At 27.3% G+C, this 22540-nt stretch overlaps 1 protein-coding gene across 3 annotated transcripts in view; it reads left to right on the forward strand.

The window, feature by feature from the left end:
* Positions 1–21416, forward strand: part of LOC129976429 (BAI1-associated protein 3-like) — a 155693-nt gene extending 134277 nt beyond the window's left edge. For 2 of the 3 annotated variants that reach the window (XM_056089993.1, XM_056089995.1), the window contains exons 23-33: positions 2190–2258; positions 2818–2964; positions 5420–5536; positions 8370–8453; positions 8536–8617; positions 9298–9336; positions 10995–11118; positions 13335–13528; positions 14828–14906; positions 16893–16974; positions 20466–21416. In XM_056089993.1, coding sequence (XP_055945968.1) covers positions 2190–2258; positions 2818–2964; positions 5420–5536; positions 8370–8453; positions 8536–8617; positions 9298–9336; positions 10995–11118; positions 13335–13528; positions 14828–14906; positions 16893–16950 — 993 coding nt within the window. In that variant the 3' untranslated portion in view covers positions 16951–16974; positions 20466–21416. The remainder of the gene's footprint in view (positions 1–2189; positions 2259–2817; positions 2965–5419; positions 5537–8369; positions 8454–8535; positions 8618–9297; positions 9337–10994; positions 11119–13334; positions 13529–14827; positions 14907–16892; positions 16975–20465) is intronic. The other variant, XM_056089994.1, reaches the window with a different exon arrangement.
* Positions 21417–22540: the final 1124 nt, after the last annotated feature.

Genomic DNA, 22540 nt, shown 5'->3' on the forward strand with positions numbered 1-22540 from the left:
AGTAACTTATTGTTACTGACCTGAGAAATGTTAATGTTATCCATGTGAAGTAAAAAAAATTATCCATATATATTCTGTGAAAATTAGGATTTTTCACAACAGAGAGCAAAGATTCCGCAAGAGGTTGAGAAAGTGGCTTCACTAACTTTGCTCGAGCGCCTCACTGAGGAATGATAATGCAGGACTGTCCACTATAAGATATCAACACCCATAATTTGTATCCAAATTTCATAGGTTTATTTTTCATGGAGATCTTACAACCGTGTTTGCCAAAATAGCTTGCCATTCTTTCGTAGATTGTTAGATTTTCTGAAAATATTCCAAATTGTTGCAGTGCAATTTTAAGTTTTCTGAAAGTGGATGAATTTTGCAGTAACGATCATCTTTGTTGATGTACATATTGTCATTCAAATGTAGGTAGTTTTTTATGTTACTGTATTGTTTTCTGAGAATAGATATATTCACTAACGTTGTGCCAGTGTCTGGAGCATTTTCCCTATACATTTTTTCCACTTGATAACCACTGTAAAAAAGATTGCCTATACACATTTCGATGTCGTTTTCGTTGACTTTTAAATAATGATCTTTTTTCTGCGCTGTATATCAATTACTCTCTGTATATGTATACGATATTATATCATTTAGCCTTCATGTGAAAATGTTCAACTGGAGTTTTTCCTAATATCGTATCTGCAATATGTTGATGATCTAGAGATGTAAAAGAACATAGTAAAAACGAAAATTCTGTTTCACATTTTTTTCCATTTAGGTGGTTTCGTATCAAACCTAATTTCTTCATAGGTATTTGACGAAACATCTGTAGGTCCAGCAGTATTTCGAATTTCAGGTTTATTTCCACATGTTTAATCTATGTTACAATATGTAAACGAATCGTCTAATTCTTCTTCGTCACTGACCACATCTGGTTCCAATGGGATAATTGTCATTTTAAGATAATCAAATTCTTCTTCGGATAAAGAATTTTTATATATTCAAGAGCTGTTAGAAATTTCCTGACAATTTTACAACAACAAAAATGGTCAGTAAACTCGCAACTACAAAATAAAGCAGCAACTGAACTAATGGAAAGACAATAAAGCATTAAAAACAAGCTTCACAAGCATATATGCAATAGCATACACAAAAGAACTTGTTTGACAATGGGAACTGATACCAAGGAACATTCCAACTTTTTGCTGACCCCTGCCCCCTAGCATGAAAAGATAAAAAGATGCATTATTTCCTGGATTCAAGGAATGCCATCTAGAAGTATAGGCGATTTGAAAAAAAAATATAGGTATTGAACCGTTGTCCTATTTATAGGACAGTTGGAAACACATGTCAAATGCCTGTAATATTTATTTTTTCATGGATATTTTTAATGTAATGAACAACAATGTAACCTTATTTTAGGGGTGAATTTAAAGCAAGTTTCTTAATTAATTATTTTTTAAATTCCATTTTTCCATTAATTTATTAAATTTAGTCTATTTATAATAATTTACGAAAAGTTTTATGTAGATTTTTAAATGTTTCTTTTATTTTACTCACATTTAATCCAGCTGTCCTATAAATAGGACAACGGTCCAATATGGGTTAAACCAAATATGCTTTCTTCTGCTTAAATTGTCTTCTGTTTTGCATCTATACTAAAACAATACATTTGAATTAAATTTTCGAGGTTCCTAGGAATAGTTTTATTTATTTGTAATAGTTGGACTTCGAAGTCCTTTTATCACCGTCGTCACACTATTAAAAGAAAATTAGTATGTTAACCTAAATTTAATGTATTTAAAAAATATTCTCTGGTGGATTTTCTGGATAAAAATACAAAATGAGGCACTGAAATATTTTGGTTAATACTTGTTCTAGTATAACATATATTAAATTATGATTATATTAATATATTATATTACTGTATTAATATATGAAAATATATATAAAAATGGATTTTTTTTAATTCAACTGTTTTCTTAAAAGGCATTTTTTTAATCGTCTAATTTTTTCCGATGAGTCTTTTAAAACAAAAGAAAATTGAAAAAGAAGAAATTGTGATTTCTTTCTTGCCTGAAGGAATATTTGAAAAACAAGGAAAAAAATGTTGGCTTAAATTTCATGTAAATGCGATTCATTTCTCTGTATTTATTTGAATTTGTTTCATTAATTATTATTTTCTTCTGATTTCATAGCTTCGCCCGGATATGAAGAAATTTGTTTTCCACCTTGCTTGGGCACCAGAAAAACTAGATGCAGAAAATGTAAGTGTGATGGAATCGAAATATCTGCGATTCATTTGTATTATATTTCTAAAGCAGCAAGCAGTATTTACCTTCTTAAGAATACCATTTATATCATCTGCCTGATTGATTGACTAAAATTATGCTTTTATAATCAGTGGTGTGAAGCTTTCCGATTTTAGGTCTCATTTAATGTCGTTTGCAAGGTGTTACAGGTGGTTTTAGAAAGGCCTCTTGTTTTCAAACAAAACCCTCATCGAATATTACATCAAAATTTTTAAAAAAATATTTCAAAATTTAATGGAATAATTAACAAAGCAAAGAAAATTGAAATATATTTGGAAACACTTTTTATTGGCTCATAATTCATTTATTGAAAGCTAAATAAAAAGTCCAGAAATAACTGAAAGTTAAATACAGAATTTTAAGAAGTTTCATAAAATAAAAGTGTTTTTTCCCACATCCTTATGAAGATAAGTTAATGAAGATTACGTTTCTAGTGCTATATCATTATAATGAACGAAACTATTTTCAGTTTGTGTCAGATATTGTCTTACAGCATATTTCTTTTTTTCTGCAGGCGATTCGTCCCTTGCTAGAGAATTTGGATACCACTCTTCGGACCCTCTACAACAACCTGTTGCAAGCCAACTTCGACAGGCTCTTGGACATGATGTGGACAGTTTTGATGCACGAGTTGATGGAAACAACACAAAGTAACATTGGTGTATGTGGTGAGACATTCACATTGACATTCCATTTGATAGTTTATTAGATATCATATCATGTGGTAATCGGAATCATATGGTAATTAGATATCATATGGTAATCGGAAATCATATGATATGAAGATTACCTAGATAATCTGTAGATTAATTAAATCAATCCGGTAAAGTACCGAAAAGCTGTTTCGTTTTTCTTAATTTATTAATCTGCAGAGTAATTAGGTTTTTTTACACACTATTTATTAATTGTATATTAAAATAAAATTAATATCTTGTTCGAAAAACAGCATTTTTTTGTATCCTTAAAATAATATTAAAACCGAAATATTAGTTATTGCCAATTATTAGTTATTTCCACAAAAAATTATACTTTACTTCTATAAAGTGATAAATAATTTTAGGTAATAATCACCAAATTGTGAAAAAATAAGCTGACAGTTGTTGAAATACAATAATATAGATTTATTGACTAATTTCGATAATAATCAGTATATCAGAAATAAAATATACCAATAACTGTCGGAACATTTTATTATTAGTTAATTAATCTATTATAATAATTAACAGATTTTTTTTTCAAAAAGTACTGATGACCGTGGAAATAAACCGCTTTTTATTTATTTTTCATATTTAAAGAATGAATTTAATATAATAATGAATCAAAACACAGATTAACACAATAATATAGTTATATTGATTATTTTATTATAAACAGTATATTGCAAATAAAATCTACTAACTATTTTGAAACATTTTATTATTAGTTAATTAATCTCGTATAATAATTAAGAGATTGTTTATAAAAAGTACTGATAATAATTTAAATAAAAATTTAGTCATTTATTTATTGGTTTTTGAAGAATGAATTTGATATAATAATTAATCAATCAACAGAAGACTGGATAAAATCAATCAATGAGCAAAATTCAATACAAAGAATCAATTAGACAATTTGAGAACTTTACAAAGAAAAGAAGACCGAGGGAAAAAAATTGTCTAGCTTCAAAAATCCATAATGCAATATTGTATACATTACTAAAGGGCGGAAAATTCTTGTTTTGTTGATAATTTCGCATTCTGACGAAAAATATAAGGTAATCTAAAGATTAATTGATAATTTACAAAATTCTGGAGCTACATTTCGTATCTTTCGTTCGTTTGGCAAGTGTGAGCAAACGCTCAGTTTCAAAGTTACAGCAAAAATTATCGATTTAATAAGAAGTATAGAATGTCACTTCTCATATTATTATTCTCGATTTCCAATGAAATATGCCAGAAGGATACAGATAAGCCCTACTTTCATTTTTGTAGCAATAAATCTGCAATGTTTTGAATGAAGCATTTTAATTCGAATACCCACCACATTTTTGGTCAAACAAAGCCCTCTAAAACACACGATGTTTCCAACTTCATATTCTTAGGCAAATCTAATTTATTTATTTTGCTTCGGATATTCTTAATTCCTTCAATAGTGAAATTATGATAGGGCAGTTCGTGAAAAAGACATCAAAAACCCTCGAATATCAGACTCAATGTTACAGTGAAAATTAATGAAGTGAACAAATATGAGTAATTGAATACTCGAGTCATGTACTTTGTTCATGAATTGCAATAACCTAAAAAATAAACTAAAAATGAAAATTAAACAGTTTTTTCAAAAATTTGTCTTCGCACGTAGACAGATACCTTAACCCTTTAAAGGGAAATTTTTTTCTAGTCATATTATGTTAAAATATTTTTAGGCTTGAAATTAGAATAATCAAAGGGATTCATTTAGCTTAATAGATAAATTTAATTTGATTAATAAATTAATTTGGTTAATTAATAATTAAGTAACAAATCAAGACACATCATTTTGTGTAAGATAAAGAGCTGAAGCATCTAAGTTTCTGTCTTTCTAAAAAAATTTGTCAGAACTTATGCCAACCTACATAATTTCATACAAAGATTGATAAATTTGGTGGGAAGCATACTTCCCACGGCCCTAGAAAGGGTTAAAATGAGTCACTCTAAAGAGTTTGGGTCAAATTATTTCCTTGCACTATATTCATATTACCTATCAGTAAAGCAAATTTTATTTTACATATCAAACTACGTTCTGCCATTAAGGGATTTGAAAGAGATAGGAAATTTTTCTATCTCTGAAATAGAAATTTCAGCCTTTCAAATTTCATTTGAGAATTTCTGACAGTTCTGTTGCTAGTGTTGGAATCAGAGGGTTAATGCTAATTGATTAGTTTCCTAGCCACCTTAGATGCATAAAAGAGTTTTCTATTTGTTTTTATCGCCGTCCATTAACGATGCTTGTTAAGTTTTTTTTTTTCATGAAAATTATGATATTATCTCATTTTATTTTAAAATATCGTTTGTGATTGTAGAAAGAGCGACTGGCGCTTTTTGTTCATGTATATTATTATATTATCTCATTTTATTTTAAAATATCGTTTGTTATTACAGAAAGAGCGCCTGGCGTTTTTCGAACGCTTGTATTCATCTCTAGCAATTCTCGTGGATTTCTTTCACGGAAGTGGTAAAGGTCTTCCACTTGATTGCATTCAAAATGCTCCTTATCAGGTAAGTACTATCGGTACTTATTTATTTTCAAGATGCCTAAGTTTACTTGACGATTTTCAGATTACGCCAAGAACGCCAACGTATGACGATTTTCAAATTATGCCTAGATCGCCAAACTGCATTGTACATGAGAAGCAAGATTTCGCCAAAATGGCTAGATTATCGGGTTTATTTGACAATTTTCAGATCATGCCCATATCGCCAAACTCCATTGGCGTAAGAAGAAATATTTCACTCAAATAGTTGCTTTCTAGGGTATATTTGGCGATTTTGAGATTACACTAAAGCCACGAAGTTGACTACGGTTTGCATCTTTTATCTTTCTTATGCCATCCGTTTCAAAACCAGATTGGTTATATGAGATATTTTTTTAATCATTTTATAATGTAAATGTAAAGAACAAAAGAAATTCTTTTCTAATCATTTTGTTTGCTGAACTTTTATAATAAAATATCGTCACTTTATTTTTGATAAATATTTTCAAATAAATGTTACATTACCTACTTTTTACCATCCTTATATTATCATTATGAAGTTACATTTATAAAAGTTACTTTACTAACTTTGAATCCCCCTTATATTATCACTACATTCCACTCTATAACATCAAGCTCTTAATAGACCATATTTATAACTTTTTTTGACTTGTTGCTTCTGAATTTACCATACTTGGTTCCTCGAGGTTAGTAATCTAATCGTTTTGAAATCATTTAAAAGAAATGGTGTGTGCTAATGTAGTGAAGCAAAATGTTCTTTTTGAAGAATTCACAAACTGTAAGTGAATAAAAAATATTTCAAAAAAATATATTATTGTTTTAAAATAATTTAATATAATTTCTGTCATAAATATTTGTTTTAATAAATAAATTTAACATCATATCATCTGCCTATTGCACAGTATAGTGCAAAATAATTATATTTTATTATTATACTAGCCGCCTTTGGCGACCAGTCGGTTCGCCAATCTTAATGTTCGTTTAAATTTTAATAATTAAATGTTTTACGCAATTCCAACTTTTAATAGATTCTTCATCAAAATATATTAAAACTTCAAATTTTGATAGTCATATAATTCACTCATAATATTATAAAGGCCTTCAGTCATAACGTAATATGTATCTCTCTAATTTTCTGTTACCTCTCTTAGAATTTATGCTTTAAATTAAAATGGAAAGAATTAATCTGCAATTAATGTAATAATATTTTTTACTGAAACAAAGCATTTTTTTATAATATGATTACTGATAACAGAGTCACTAAGCGTTTAAACTTTATGGGCACTAAAGAATATTTTTCTTAATATATGTAATATCTCAAGAATTTGTCAACAAAATTTTCTCAGATTCATCATGAACAGATCGATTCATTAACAATGTTTAATTTTAAATGCATCAAACACTAAGAAAATAAAATGAATCGTTTAAAATAATCGGTCGAAAACAGGTTTAAAAAAACTACTTAAAAAATGATGTACTTAAAACTGTAAGCATATACAAAAAATATATATAACTAACATAAATACGATTTACTTACAAAAGCATGCAACTAACCTAAAAATAATTTAAATCATCCGTTGATAGTGGTTGTCATGACAACAATCAGAACAATGCGCATGCGTGAATTTTCTTCACCAGTTGGGTAACGCAAATGCGTAAATTTTTCTACGCCAGTTGGGGTAACGCTATACAGATTATACATTTTTAATTTCCTTTATTCTGTGTTATTTTAATTCAAAAGTACTTCAGAATGAATCTGAAACATGGATTAATTAACAATGTTTAATTTTAAATGCATAAAACATTAAGAAAATAAACAGAATCGTTTGAAATAATCCGCCGAAAATTGTTAACCCTAGCCTTATTACTGTTGGGAGAAAAAAAAGCTGAAGTCTTACTCATTTGGCGGTGGAGAAAATGGAAGATTTTTTTGGCGGGAAAGTTGGCGGTGGGGAAAATGGAAGATTCTTTTGGTGGGAAAGTTAGTTTTTAATTAATAATTAAAATTCTAATCAAAAATTCAAAAAAAGGGACCCCAGGTGCACATTCCCGACCTCTAAGGTATACATGTACCAAATTTGGTAGCTGTATGTCAAATGACCTGGCCTGTAGAGCGCCAACACACACACACACACACACACACATTGAGCTTTATTATAAGTATAGATATAGATATAGATATTTAGCAATATTATTCTATCTGGCGAATATTGTTTAATATCACATAATGCTGTACATTATATGTGTGCAGATAGGATTGCAAGATAAACTATTTAATTGAGAAACACTTTGCATAATTTTTAAAATACATAACTCTTAGCATTTAAGCTAATAACATTTTACACGTTACACATATTTTTTAATTCAAAGATATTAAATGATTTCGCCATTTTAAAGAAACATTTTTATAAGTAACTGGAAAGAATTTTTATGAAAACTGTGGTGTTCTGCAAATCGGTTGAAATAATTTGTGTTTGCCGAGCTACCTCATTTGAAGAAAAATTAAATGGGTTATTAAAGGTTATATAATCATACAACATTTAAGTATTTACAAATTTGTTTCCAGTTGCTTTTAAAATCCTTGAAAAATATATCAATGGTTTACAATTATTTTAAAATTTGTTTCAATAACAAATTTGTAATGAAATAAACAATTTTAAATATTTCTTGCACAATGAGAATCCAAAAGTTACTTTGAGTTAATTGATATTTTGCGAATTCAAAGCAACGATTCATTCTTTGTAAACTATGAAACAAATTAAAAATCCATATTTGTCATAAATAAATTAAAGGAAATTGCATTTTAGATCCTAGTTCATTTCTGGTTTTTTCCGTAGGACCTTTTTCACATGTTGAAGTTGCAAAAATCTGAAACGCTACATCTAATTGAACTTTATACCCTTCAAAGGTTAGAAGAACAAGTAAGTTTCAGCGTATTAGCAATATATATGTTTCTAATTTTATTTATAGATTTTTATAGTAATTCTATTTAATATATTTCAGCAAAAATTAGTGAAACCCACATACGGTGTTCTAACAATAAAAGCTTCTTATAACTCAGCTGCCGAAAGTCTAACCATAGATAGTAAGTATCAAGACTTTCTATTCTTTTACATTATGTTAATTTTCCTTGAATAATAACTGTGCATTAAATTGCTAAAAATAATTAAAATTGGATATAACAAGTTCTAGATTAAAAGAGATAACATTTTAGTAGTAATAACAATTTTGGAATATTTGGATATGAATATAATTACCATGCTTGCATGATATTGAATCCACCATCAAATGAAGTCAATATTTAATGATTGCTAAAGAATATCACCTTTATGGTCTGAGTTTTAAACTCACGCAACTTTGTAAACTGTGAACAGAGCAAATTAAATTAACATTAAAATCTCTTTTAATAATATTATAATGCAAACGATTTGGAAATTTAAAAATGAATGCAAATTTTGTTATTTTGTTGGAGATGGAATACATTTTTAAAAATATCTTTTGCAAAATTTATCGTTTGTACGTTGGCAAATTGCCATTGGTTCTGATACATTTCATTTTAAATTATCTTTAGCAATTATCAGGGATGATAATTTTCTAAATTTTGTGTGCACTAAGATTTCAAAATATTTTCTCTAAACATTAAATTTCATTTCAACAGAAATGATGAAAACAATTACATAGAATAAATTATATTTGAAAGAAATTCTTATTAAAATATAGCCTAAAAGAAACAAATTTCATATATCATGTTTTTTCTTTTTTCAGTTTTGAATGCCAGAGAGCTTTTGCCTTTGGATCCAACTGGTAAGGAGACCTACATTTTCCAATTAAAATATTAGTTCATAACTTCATAATTTAAAAATTATTAAATACGAAATTTTGATATGCATTGTAAGAAATGTGAGATTACGGAAATAATATGCATTTTAAATTTTGAAAATAAGCTTTTCATAATAGCTACCGGTTTGTTTAGAATCATCAGAAAGAATATTGGATCTTACTATGCAATATGTTTCAAACAACAGGAATTCGTTATTTTAATATAATATATAATATAAATTATTACTCTAATTAAATAAAAGTTAGAAATTTCCTTTAAAATGCCATAAATACAACTGGACAGCTGAGTTGAAGCTAAATCGATTAATCCAGTATTTAAAATTCAAAAAAACTGAGAAATGTATGAGTTTAAAAACGAGTACAGAAAGAGAAAATGTTAGTTTTTGAGCTAAAACGACTGTTAAGATTTCTTTTTCGTATTTAGTAATTTTAATAAATTATAAATAGACAATTAATGCTAAGTTATTTTAACAAATAAAAATTATTGTGATAATAATTATTTCAATAGTTTTAAAAATACCTTTTTCAAAAATATGTAATTTTAATAAACAGTTCACAACAGATTGCATTTTGAATGCAGCAACTGTATAATAAAGCAACAATAAATAGTGAAAGACATAGGTCATGCGTTCGAAATGTTTTTAAAAAGTGAGAAACTTGTTGCCTTTTTTTATTAACTACAAAGTGTATCAGTGAATGTAGGACTTTAAAAAATTATTTGCTTAACATGACATGCTCCTGACATTTTTAATTAAAGAAAAAAAACTCAGATTTAAAATCATACTATTTACATTTTTTAGTTTTGACTTTAAGTAAAATATATTCGAATTATAGAGGAATTAAATGTAAAAGGAAATAATAGATGTAGAAATATTAATTAATCGAAAATTCAAGATAATAAATTATGTTACGAATTTCAAATAATTCTATTAATTTTACGTAAATTGAAAATTCAAGGGTCTAGAGGAAAATTCGAATTATTGATGGATTAAATAGTAAATTCGAATCTGCCATATTAAGTTGCAATAAGTTAAATTATTATCGACTTGCGTTTCATTTTTTTTATAAATGATGTTTATATTTTCTTGTAAAAACTGACAAGTTTTTAAAATCAGAATTACAATTTTGTAAACAGAATGTCTATTCTGCACATATTCTCTAAATTAATGTTAATGAATTTTCCCCCATAGCAAACTAATGAAGTTATTTGTTACTCAAATTGATTTAATTCTTTTTAGGACTAATTGACTCAATAAATGTAAGTTATAAATTAGAAGTAAGACGCTAATTTAGAGTATGAATGAGACGTAATCACTATTTCTTTTCTTGGGTTCTTTCGGATATAAATTTAGTTATTTTCTATGTCTGGTTCTAGTTGTTATAAATAAGATTTAGTCGACTTCTTTTATTTATTTTCATGCGAAAAAGAGAAAATAGCACCAAACGATAATGCACTAATTTAGATGTGTTTTTGTTATTATTTGCAGTTTCTTGGCAACCTCTTTTATTTTCATACAAAAAGAAAAAATATCGCCAAACGAGATTCATTAAATTTGATCCTAATTTAGATGTGTTGTATTCCGATACAACTCGAGCTAATGTTTTATCATTTGTTTTTCCAGGTTTCAGTGATCCTTTTGTGATTATCGAGCTTGTGCCCAGGCACTTTTTTCCTAACTGTGTTAAGCAGAAGACCAAAGTTCAGAAGAAGACTTTATTTCCTTTGTTCGATGAAGCATTTGAATTGTGAGTATTTATTTGGTCTCTCAAATGGCGATGTGTTATTAACAGTATGTTTCATAAACGAAACAACTGATTAAAAGATTAAATAGCTTGCCAGATGCAATAAAGTCATTTGACTGTTTTTGATTCCATTGATTTCAGAATCCAAATTAAATGCTGAAAAAATAGTAAAATAATGAAAATGTATAGATAAATTAATAAAATCCAGTGAATGAATAGTTACAATACACGTAAATAAAATAAAACGATAGGTAAGATTTAAGATCTACGCATTTAGAACAAGCAACCCAAATATATATTTATTTTTTGAATTTAAAAACAATGAACAGACAAGAATCTTTAACCAATATAATTTCGATTCCTTTGGAAATTTTCCAGTACTTGAGTATTAATCGAATATCAACGATCAATTACCAAAAAATTATCACATGTTGATAGACTTTTTGCTAACAAATGTTTGTTAATGATATGTATTAGTAGTCGCAAAATTAAAATATTCTTTCACAGTTTTCCAGTAATTTTGTGTGTTATTGTTATTTTCGTTTTGTGAAATATTTTTTAATATTTTATTTTATTTTATTATTTTTTTTTCGTTTACAATCTATGATATTTTTTTTCTATATTTACTAATTTTTTTTTACTATTTATTTGCAGAGGATTTAAGTTTTAATATTTCTATTCGTTAGAAACTATATATACGTTCAAACATCAGAGCCTTGAGAAATCGATGATAAAGCAAATGTACGTGTAGAGGCATATGTGTACTATGAGTCTTGTGTTTACAAGTTAAAAGTAAAAATCATGCAGTTTTAATTCCTTCAGTAATTATATTTTAAATAAAAGTATTATTAAGAACCTTATTAAAAACACACTGCTTCTTAGTACTTCGGAATTTTGACAATGATACGACGGCAATAGGAATAAAACTACCAAGACCTATTAAAAAATAAATCAAGTACTTGTTTAAAAGTATGTGACTGCAATGGAAAGTTATATTTTTGCACAATTATAAAATATTTTTTATTCAAAATTCTTGATTTCTGAGCAGTCTTCTTTACAAAATTGTTTGAATTTTGTTTTCTAAATTCATTCTTTATGAAATTACATTGTTTTTTTATTATATTTCTTCAATAAATTTTAATGGGATTTATCATCTTGGGATATTATTTTATCAAATTTGTATTATCGAATGCTATTTTATCAATTTTCTTAGGAAAAGGCTTAAAAATTTAAATGAAATGCGCATTTTTTTTTCAAATTGGTATAATAATTTTTTCAATATGTTCTACTGATCTTGAACCATAGCAACCTGTCCATATAGAAATATTCTATAACTGTTTTAATATTAGAAAACTTGAAACTTTCATGTTATTTATCAATCAAACTCCAATTTTTAAAAATTGAAACACATTTTAATTTTTAGTTCAAGAACTAAGTAATATATTTCTTAAGCTACCTACAAACTAGATTGCCAGCGACCTGGCCAAGGGCTAGTGCGCCTTCCTCGTGATCTGGGCGTCTCGGGTTCGAGTCTTGGTTCTGACATGGTTGTTCTCTACCCTGTTTTCCATCTGTGAAGTGTTTGAAAGTGTCCCATCTGTAGAAAGGGGTTATGCAAGCGAATGTGTGAGTGTCATCTTCATACGAGATAGAAGTCAGACATGTGCTCTCGGATGCTCAGGGGCCTTTGCCCTCACATGCTATTGCACACCTGGCTTAAACAGCTGACATGTAGCGAATGGGTATGAGCGAGGATAGAACCTGGGAGCTTGTGGTTCGCAGTCCTGTAACATGACCATGATACAAAAGCAATTGCTCGGGTAGCGTAGCTGTTAACTGGCTTATAAGCTTTCACCACAGACAGTTCGTCAGCGGACTTGTAAAGTGCCATAAGTAACAAAAAAACAAGCTAGATTTTGAATTACTATTTAGATTTTCAACAAATGATTTGATAAATTTCTGAACTAATAGGTTTTTGCTTTATATCTCATTTTAGCCTAAAAAACGCCACAAATTTTCATACTTTTTTTTTTTTTTTGATATTTAGCTAGCATATTTTTAGTTTTATAGATGTTTTTCAATCTACTTTATGCAAGTATTCAAAAATATAACAATTTTACAAAGTTTTTGCAAAAAATTCACCCAAACGTAGTTACATACCTTAAGTCAGTAGGCAATGCAATCAAAATAAGGTAATGATGCGCAATCATTTATTTCAGTTCGATACCAGCTGACTTGCTGCACCGTGAGGGTGCCGGGCTGTGCTTCAGTGTCATGGACCACGACATGGTGACGAAGAACGATTTCGAGGGCGAAGCTTTCCTGCCCCTCTGCAACATCCCCGAATCCTCCTCGGAAGAGATGAAAGAGATGAAACTGTTCGAACTCTGCCTCATGCACCCAAATGATAAAAGTGAGTCTGACGTCATCTTTGTGAAGTATTTAACTGAATTTTGCTTGATTTTGAACATTGTATAAAATGTTACGAAAGTGAAGACATTTTTAGTTAATTGAGAAGCGAGATTTTACACATTTTAATGCTGTATATCGCAGAGATTTCACATCAGTTTTAAGCCCACTTTCCCACACAACGATTTTCATTTAAATTCAGCTGCTTTCTGAAAAATTTTGGAACATCCATTGTTAATACAAAGACAATATTTAAATTATATTATTAAAATTTTTTGATATCTGAATGAATAAAATACTGTAATCGATTTTTTTAATTATTCCTGAAAGACTAGATAATTATGAAATTTTTCAATATTTCGGTTTCTAATGACCGTACAAGACCTTAGCATTTTCAGAATATTATTTACTATCAATTATTTGATTGATTTCAACTAAATATCGATTCTGTACTAGTAGCGCCATCTGGTAGTGAATAAAAGAGAAAACGTATTACAAAATAATATCATGACAAAAATAATTATGAATAATAAAATATGCTAAAACGGTAAAAAAAATTTAAAAAATGTGCTTTTATTTTTAAAAAATTGACAATTTATTTTTTAAAAACTATTTATCTGCATTCAATTCTTTCAATCACTTCTTCATGGTGTAGAGAATTTTGAAATCTTGTTATATTTTGTGCTTCAAGTGACTGTACAACATTTTAGTATGTTCAGAGTATTCTTATCAGTTATTCGATTAATTTCAGTATATCTTAGAGGCGCCATCTCATAGTAAGTAGGAGAGGAAAACGAATTCTAAAATAATGTAATAAGGACAATAATGAATAATAATATATATTTTTACAAAGTATTATCAATAATACAATGATTACATTTTTTATATATTTAATTTTTTTTTTTTTTTTTTGCATATTTAATTGAAATTAATCGAATTGAAAATACAAAAATCTTGTTTGGTTATCAGCAACTCCCATTACCACAAAAATTCAACAAAAATATTAATAGTTGATATTTTTTCGTAAAACTTCTTTATAAATAAAATATATCGTTTAATAAACTTTACATACGAATAGAAAATTTCAAATCGAAACAGTTTCAAATGTTTAGTTCACAGTGGAAAAATCGTTAAGAAAATTGTTGCAATATACGAAATTTTAAAACTACGTAGTCTGAAAAAAATATTCACAAATTTCATTATTCTTTTGAAAACATAACAATTATTTATCTGCCTAAATAAACGTTTGGAATTTTTTTAGCAGAAATAAAAAGAATAATTCTTCTTCTTCTTGTTTTTCCAGATGAAATTATTGTAGCCTTAGCTGCAAGAACTTGGGACAAAGATGCTCAAGAATTCGTAAAGAACCTTAAGCATAGACGGTAAATTTTTATCATTCAAATATCTAAGAATAAACTTTTACTAAAGTAACGTAGATTAAAATTAAGAGTGTCGAACCAAGCTGATTCCGGAAGCAAAGGCAGGTGGTGGTGTTGATTAGAGAGAAAGCACCGATTATCGTTTGGATTTGACGTTGGTGTTGTATTTGTTTTTATACATTATTCCATGTAAATATTACATGTTTCAGGCATCAAAATTGTTTGTTCTGTTGAAACTGTAACTGTACTGGGTCGTTGTTATGTGTATGTATGCTGTGTACACTTTTAGGGCATTTACTCGGTTCGAATACATTCAACAGTTTGTGCTAGTCAAAAGACTATTATTTATTCCAGAAGATTTTTTATATATAATTTTCGGTTGTATTATGATATTTATAAAAATTAAGCAGGCTCAAAGAAGTACGTTTTGTAATGGATGTCTTAATGCCTATTTTTGTTAGGTTTGAGGAAACGTAAATTCAGACGGCGTGGATATATATTCAGAATCGTTATATTTTTTTATTACAAGTTTCTTTTGCAAAATCTGGAGCAGTCTTTCCAGTAGATGGTTTATTTTATCATTTCAGACGATTTATTAGAAGTTTTAATTCTAAATATACCACTTGCCATATAAACACTACTGTAATTGCTCAAAAAGAATTATTGGCAATGAAGAATTTCTCTCCAATTTGATTGGTTGATGTTATTTATTTTTTAATAAAAAGAATATTAAGCGGATCATATTAAACCAGACTACACAGGAAAAATGATCTCAAAATAAAAGCATATTTTTTTACAAATGGATAAACAGCGATGAGGAAAAAAAAATATCAATGCTTATATAAAAGAATGATATCCCACAGATTTTAAAAATGCGAAAAGATGAACATGTCGAGTTTTTCCAAAAAAAAGAAGATAATAGAACCGAAGGAGTTTTGAAATATAGTAATTGTTGGGAATTAAAATTTGAGCATTTTGGGAAAATATGTAGAACATGATACAATTACATTTTCCTTTATTTTGACTGTTATTTCGAATACAATACAATACAATCCAGCACGATATAACATGAATCATTTTGATTTTTCAAAATTTTCAATAAATACTATAACCATATCGTGATAGTCTATAAAAATAGCAGAATTTAATTTTTTAAATTTCAATAATATGAATTTAATTAAAATTTTAATTGTTGTGCTTAGGTTATATTATTCTTTTCTATTCACGAAAAGGGTGGATTTTCAGATAGCTTTTTCAATTAAAAAAATTAAATGAATTTCATTGGAGACACTTCGTTATCATTGAAAATACACTGGATGTTTTCTAAAAAACATTCTGATGCATCACCGGTAAAAACATAAGCTTATTAATTATTCTTTTTTTCTAAAGATAAAATTGTGAAAACATTCTATATATACATAATACTGTATACATTTTGAAAACATTATTTGGAAAAAACGATGACAGAGGTAAAGATTAGGATTAAATTCCTAAAAGCATAAATTATAATTTGTTTTCTAAAGAAAATTTATAAGATTCTTCGTGTAAAACAAAATTCATATTGCTTCTAAACTTAAAATTTTGACAACTTTCTATATATAAATGATAGTACATATAATTTGACAACATCATTTGAGAAAAGTTGGGTACAAGGATTCAAACAAGCGCATTTGTCTTCTAAATATAAAAGATTTATAGCAGTCTACATGTAAATAATACTACATACATTTTAATAACATCATTTGAAAAAAAATTAGTTATAGCGATTCAAAAACTAAAACATAAACTAAACATCTAAATTATTATTTGTTTTTTTCAAAATAAATTTTCATGCTTCCTCGTATAAAACAAATGCAACGGGGTTCAATGAAAATATATGTCGCATGTTGGGGTGATGTTCAAATTACCTACATATTTTCAAAATGTTTTTATATCTAATTATTAGTCATTTTTGTTAAGTCAAAAATTAAATAATATGTTGTTTTTCAGAAGAAAGTGTAAAGAATGCCACACACCTCAGTGTGGTTGTATGCCTTTTAAATTCTGATGCCTCAAAGATTTTAAAAATTTGGTAAATATATTTTGATAAAAGCAAGAAGAAGCTTGTTTATAATCATATGAGGGTCGTTCCTGGTGTAAACTATGGCGATGAAACACGAATTATTTGCAAAGTTACGAATATAGAAAGATACAAAAGGTTTCCTTGTAGTTGATACGCTTAGGACAAGGAGCATTTGATTGAAAATTCAGTTACAAATAAAATTAATATTCCATTTCAAAAAAGGCCTTTTTTCTTGAATAAAAAAAAACAGTCATCATCCATGAAGGAGTGAATTTTTCAATTTACTATTAGATATCTTGAAATCCCTAAAGTAAAATAATGTTTTATTCTTAGGTGAACGATGGATAAAATTTGAAAAGATATCAAATCATTTCTTATAAGTCAAATATTTCTTTGGGTCAAACTTTGGCTATGTGGGTAAACAGGAAATGCGAAAGGTTTGTCTTTTTTCAGTTCAAAATTTAAAGGTATTAAAGGAAATTTAAAGGAAAAAACTGAAAGGAATTAAAATAGTAATCTTTTACCCTTCTACAAAAGACAGTTAACACCGGAAAATTTATCAGATTATCAGTTATTAACTTATTATAACTGCACTCACAGAGACAAATTTTTTACATTCTATGAGCTCTCAGGATATACCAGGGATATACTGTTTCCTAGTTCAGAATTTAAAAAAATAGGATTAAATTTTTATGCTTATACAAAAGATAATCAGATTTCGAAGATTTATCAGAACGTTCTTCATAAGGTGTTAGCACAGCCTAGTTAGGATCATGGATTCAATATTTAGTACCCAATTTGCCTGGAAATAAACAACAGATGAACATATTTGTCATTTCTCAACCCAAAATTGTACAAATAATGTACATTATTTGTACAAATAATGTTGAAGATTTGCAAAATTTTCAGATTGTTCTTCACAAAATAGTTAGGCATTCATGTGAAATTCATCTAGTCAGTCAATGTGCCAAAGTAGCTTTCAGGACCTGTCTGTGATGGTGGAATTTTTCATTTATCAGTACATATTTAAATAACTAAATGAAATTATTTATTCAAGAATGTAGTTAATTTACTATTCTTAGAATTTTTTATTATATTAATTAAATAATAGAAATCGTGTTTTTTTTTCTGGCACTAAACTGACCAAGATCCAGGAACGACCCTGTATAATTTAACAGATGTTATCAAAAACATAACTTGCATCTTAGTTTTAACAACAATTAGTTGTCAGTTAACAGCTTTAAACACTTAACGTAGTTAGTCAATGCTTTTAAATTAATATATTTTTTTACTTGTAATGCGTGCAACTTATTTTAGAATTGAAAAGCAACTTTAAATGAATTCTAAGATTTAATTTCGGATTTTAATTATCTGTTTTTAACCTTGTCTAATAATTTATATTGATTATATTTTGGACTAATGTTAACAGGAATAAATTTTCTTGACAATTGTACAAAATATAATAAAAACTTTTATAAAAATTCCATCTCAGAAAAAAAAGCTAATTTTATTTTGTCAATAAAGTTCACTTTATTTCTTTAGCATTTAATATATATCCTTTTAAAACGAACGCACAATTCAAATCTAGTCATGTTGTTTGAATTTCAAACTCATCTGTCCTAGTCATGTTCTATATTCTATTTATCGTCACTGCTCAATAAAAAAAAAAAAAATGGCAAAATGAACACATAAATCCATGATTCTGAATATTCTGAATTCCCTTGAAAATATATTATAGTTCCATTCGTACTGGACTGGTTATTTGTTGATGATATTTTAATTTAAATAACATTAAGTTTGTAATATACAGGAAATTAATTCAGTTTTTAACGTCCCAAATGAGGTCCAAAAATAAATTTAAAAAATATTTAGATATTGATATATTTTCAAGCAGAAATTTCAATTTCTGTCACAAAAAATTTAGGTAATTTCAGAAGACTTTTCTCATTTCCAAAGATAAAGAATATTGTTAATAATCAATAAAATCTAACAACTTTATTTTATTTTCTTATAACATTGAGAATACAGATATTTCTTAATAGCTGGTAAGTAACTCTTTTTTCAATTTCTATTTCTGATAAAGAAATATAAAGGAATAAATTATTAATAAAAATGGTACAAAAGTCTCTAAATAAGATTTGAAAAATGTAAAATAATTTTTAAACTCTGTAAAATAGCACATCATAAAAAATACAGATCTTAGATAATTATTTTCCTCTCAGAAAGCGCAATTAATCAACAAGACTATCTGATAGCATTTAGCGTTGTATAAGCATTTTATTCTATATATCTTTCAAAAATTCAATTTTATCTCGAAAAGAATAATATCAATCTACTGAACTTTAAAAGTACTAAACAAAATAATATATTTAAATATAAGTGAAATTTAACAATTATTATCTAAAGAATAAATTAAATCCAACAATTTAATCATTTGCAATAAAATCGTTTGCTATTACTAGCATGATATAATTTAAACTGTTTTACTAATTTATGTACGGTTATTAATTTCTCTCAATAGCCTTAATTGGTACAAAAAATTGATTTATGATGAAATGGCGGTGAATGAATAATTTTGAATAACACAAGTGTGAAACAGAAGAAAACGATCATATTTTTTCTTCTTCTAATTTCTTTGCATGTTTATGTGCATATTGTGCATGCTTTTAGTTGTTTGTGTGTTTTTGTTTGCTTGTTTGAGCTTGATTTGCCTTTTAATTCATTAAAAATATCACACCGTCTTTAGAAAACTTTAATTTTGTTATGTTTGAGTTTTTTGTTGTTGTTGTTGTCTTCTTAAAATCACACCATCAATTCTGTCGCATATTTTTTAAATAAATATTTAAACCTCCTCTACGATAATTTTTTTAGCAATTAATTCTATAATTCTGATGAAGAAGCTTCTGTTAATATTTAGCTTCCTAGACATTGTGGAAAGTTTTTAATCCAACATGGCTACGTTGAGGATCTTTTAAAAATATTTTTTTTCACTTTTATTAAATGTTTCCAAATGACAAATTTGCCTTTATAAGCTAATTATTTTTGAATATCAAAATACGTAGTGTGACATTTTCTAAAATACTGCGACAGTATTTATGGTGTGACTAATGTATACGCAATATGTAAGATCAAATATAAACTGAATTTTTAAAATACTGTGTTTCGCCAATGAAACTGTCGCATGATAATTTAGTAGGTCTTTTATTTTTATCTAAACGCAAAAATTGTAAATTAAAGAGTTATGAATAAGAGTTTTTGATTGATTTTTAAAATAAGATATCGTAGATATCTGTAAAAGTTAAATAATTGCATTTTTACACCGAATTGAGTTTTAGATAAAACGTTATATTTAAAGAAGTGTGAAAGAAGGTTTTATTTTTTAAATTGCACATCTTGCGTATTCATGCTTTGCTTTTTTGTTTTATGTTTTTGTTTTGTTATAATGTGTTCTTTCTTTTAAAATATTTTATTTCATTTCAATTTGTTATTCAAAAACCCAGGTCCGGACTGCCTAGCTTCGAAGAGAATACTGAAGAAAACGGAAAATGACACACTCCAAAATTCTAAAACATATAACTCAGTCAACCTGGATGAAAAAGTAAATTACCATGAAATATAAAGATCTTATAATATGCTTAATTTAATAATCAACAACTAAAACGCCTCTATAGCCCTTTTCTACCGAATAAAACAAACTGACTAACTTAATACACTAACATGCCATTTTATTTCTGCATATTAATACTCTTATAACCTAATAACTAACACGGTAAAGGGACAAACTATTATTTAAATTTTCAAAAATTTGTTATAATTGTTTTATGGGACAAAAAGTGTTTTATGTCTTCAGTTAATATCTTCTTTGAGCTTGCTCGGTAGCTTCTATGAGTTTCTTTTATGATATATGTCATTAATCTGTTCTGCTTTGCTTGTGAATTATGAGAGGCTTTAGGACAATTAAACGGCAGAGGTGTGAACTTACGACTAAAGTGTTGTTGTTAGATATGAAATAGCAGCCAGATATTCGCCTATTCACACAAATGATTGTAGAATAAAGAACCATCAGCGTAATTTATAACTTAAGACCTGTTAAACTGACATAGATAGGAAACCGCGTAATCATGGAACTCATGAGAACGCGCGAAGTAGGAAATATGAAAACTACCATTGATGAGAGTGATTAGAGAATAACTCTAACAAATCGGAACATGTATCAAGGTATCTTTCGATAAGGTAGCTTAACTCAATGTTTCTTAGTAGTCCTTAGTTGATTAGTCTTAGACGAAACTTACTTCACGATTTTGAAAATATTTCATGCCAAGACTTAATTTGCATGCTGTTTTTACACTAAATTGTTATTGGATTTAATGGATATCTAAAGAAGCTTGGCCAGTTTTAAATTAACGGCATAATAATAAAAATTATATTTGTCAAAAAATAATTAAGAAAAAGTAAAGCAAAAAATTAATCTTATAAAAAAAATTGCAATTTTTGGAATAGAATTGAAAGTAAAAATTTTGTTTAATATTTAACAGTTCTGATAAATAATATACGTTTAATAATTAACTTTAATAAATAAAATAATATTATTTATAAATGACAAATTTGATAATAAAAGAATTCAATAACTAAGTAAATAATTAATAAGCAAACGATATAATAATTTTGAATAAAACATTTGCAGATTAAAATTTCAAAATAAATAATGTAATTCTTAAATATCTCCATAATCTTTTAAAAGAATGAAAAATTTTAAATTCTTTTCAGGTAAATACATTGCTCAGAAGTAAAGTCTTCGAATTAATCAAGAGCCTGAAATAATTATCCAGTTATTCTGACTGAATAAAAAAAAATACTGATTTAACGAAAGGAATTTAGAATGAAAACGATTTTTTTATCGTTCTTTTAGAATTCTCTGCGAATAAAAACCAAAACAAAATATTTAATCGCAAGGTTAGAAAATTCTAAAAAACCAGAAAAGAATGTGAAAGACGAACCAAATTCAAATTAAGATGAATTCTTTTTTATGAAAATTCTCTTTATGAAAAATCTGAAATCAAAAAAAGATCCATTCTTCTGAAGTCTTCATTTTGCATTTAATTCTATGCTATGTTTATACCTTTATTAAACATACTAATTAGGTATCTATATATTATTAAACTAGTACAATTCGCTTTAGGATATCGGGCAATATCTTTGTGTAAACAGAATAAATAAAATCTCAAAATAAATCAATGTTTTTATTTAATCCTCTCAAAAATAAAATATGAACCTGATGTGATACATAATCTATGGCTTTTGCAGTCATAGTGGAGGTAATATTTAAACCCGTTAGTAAGATCTCGAAATGTTTAGTCTGAGAAATGTAGTTTAGTCTCGTCTGTGGGCGAATATCTGGCATCAACTTTATTTAGGTATTGCAGATTTGTCATTTCTAATAAACTTCTTAGATCAGAGAATATTATAAATAAAAGTTATTGAGATCGTTTCGTTTGCTACTAATTCTATTTTAAAGCTTTATTTATTTTTTATGCTCAGCACAAATTCCTTCCAAATAACTGCTTAGCACAAACAG

Source organism: Argiope bruennichi, chromosome 7 (genome assembly GCF_947563725.1).
Source record: "Argiope bruennichi chromosome 7, qqArgBrue1.1, whole genome shotgun sequence".
NCBI lineage: Eukaryota > Metazoa > Arthropoda > Arachnida > Araneae > Araneidae > Argiope > Argiope bruennichi.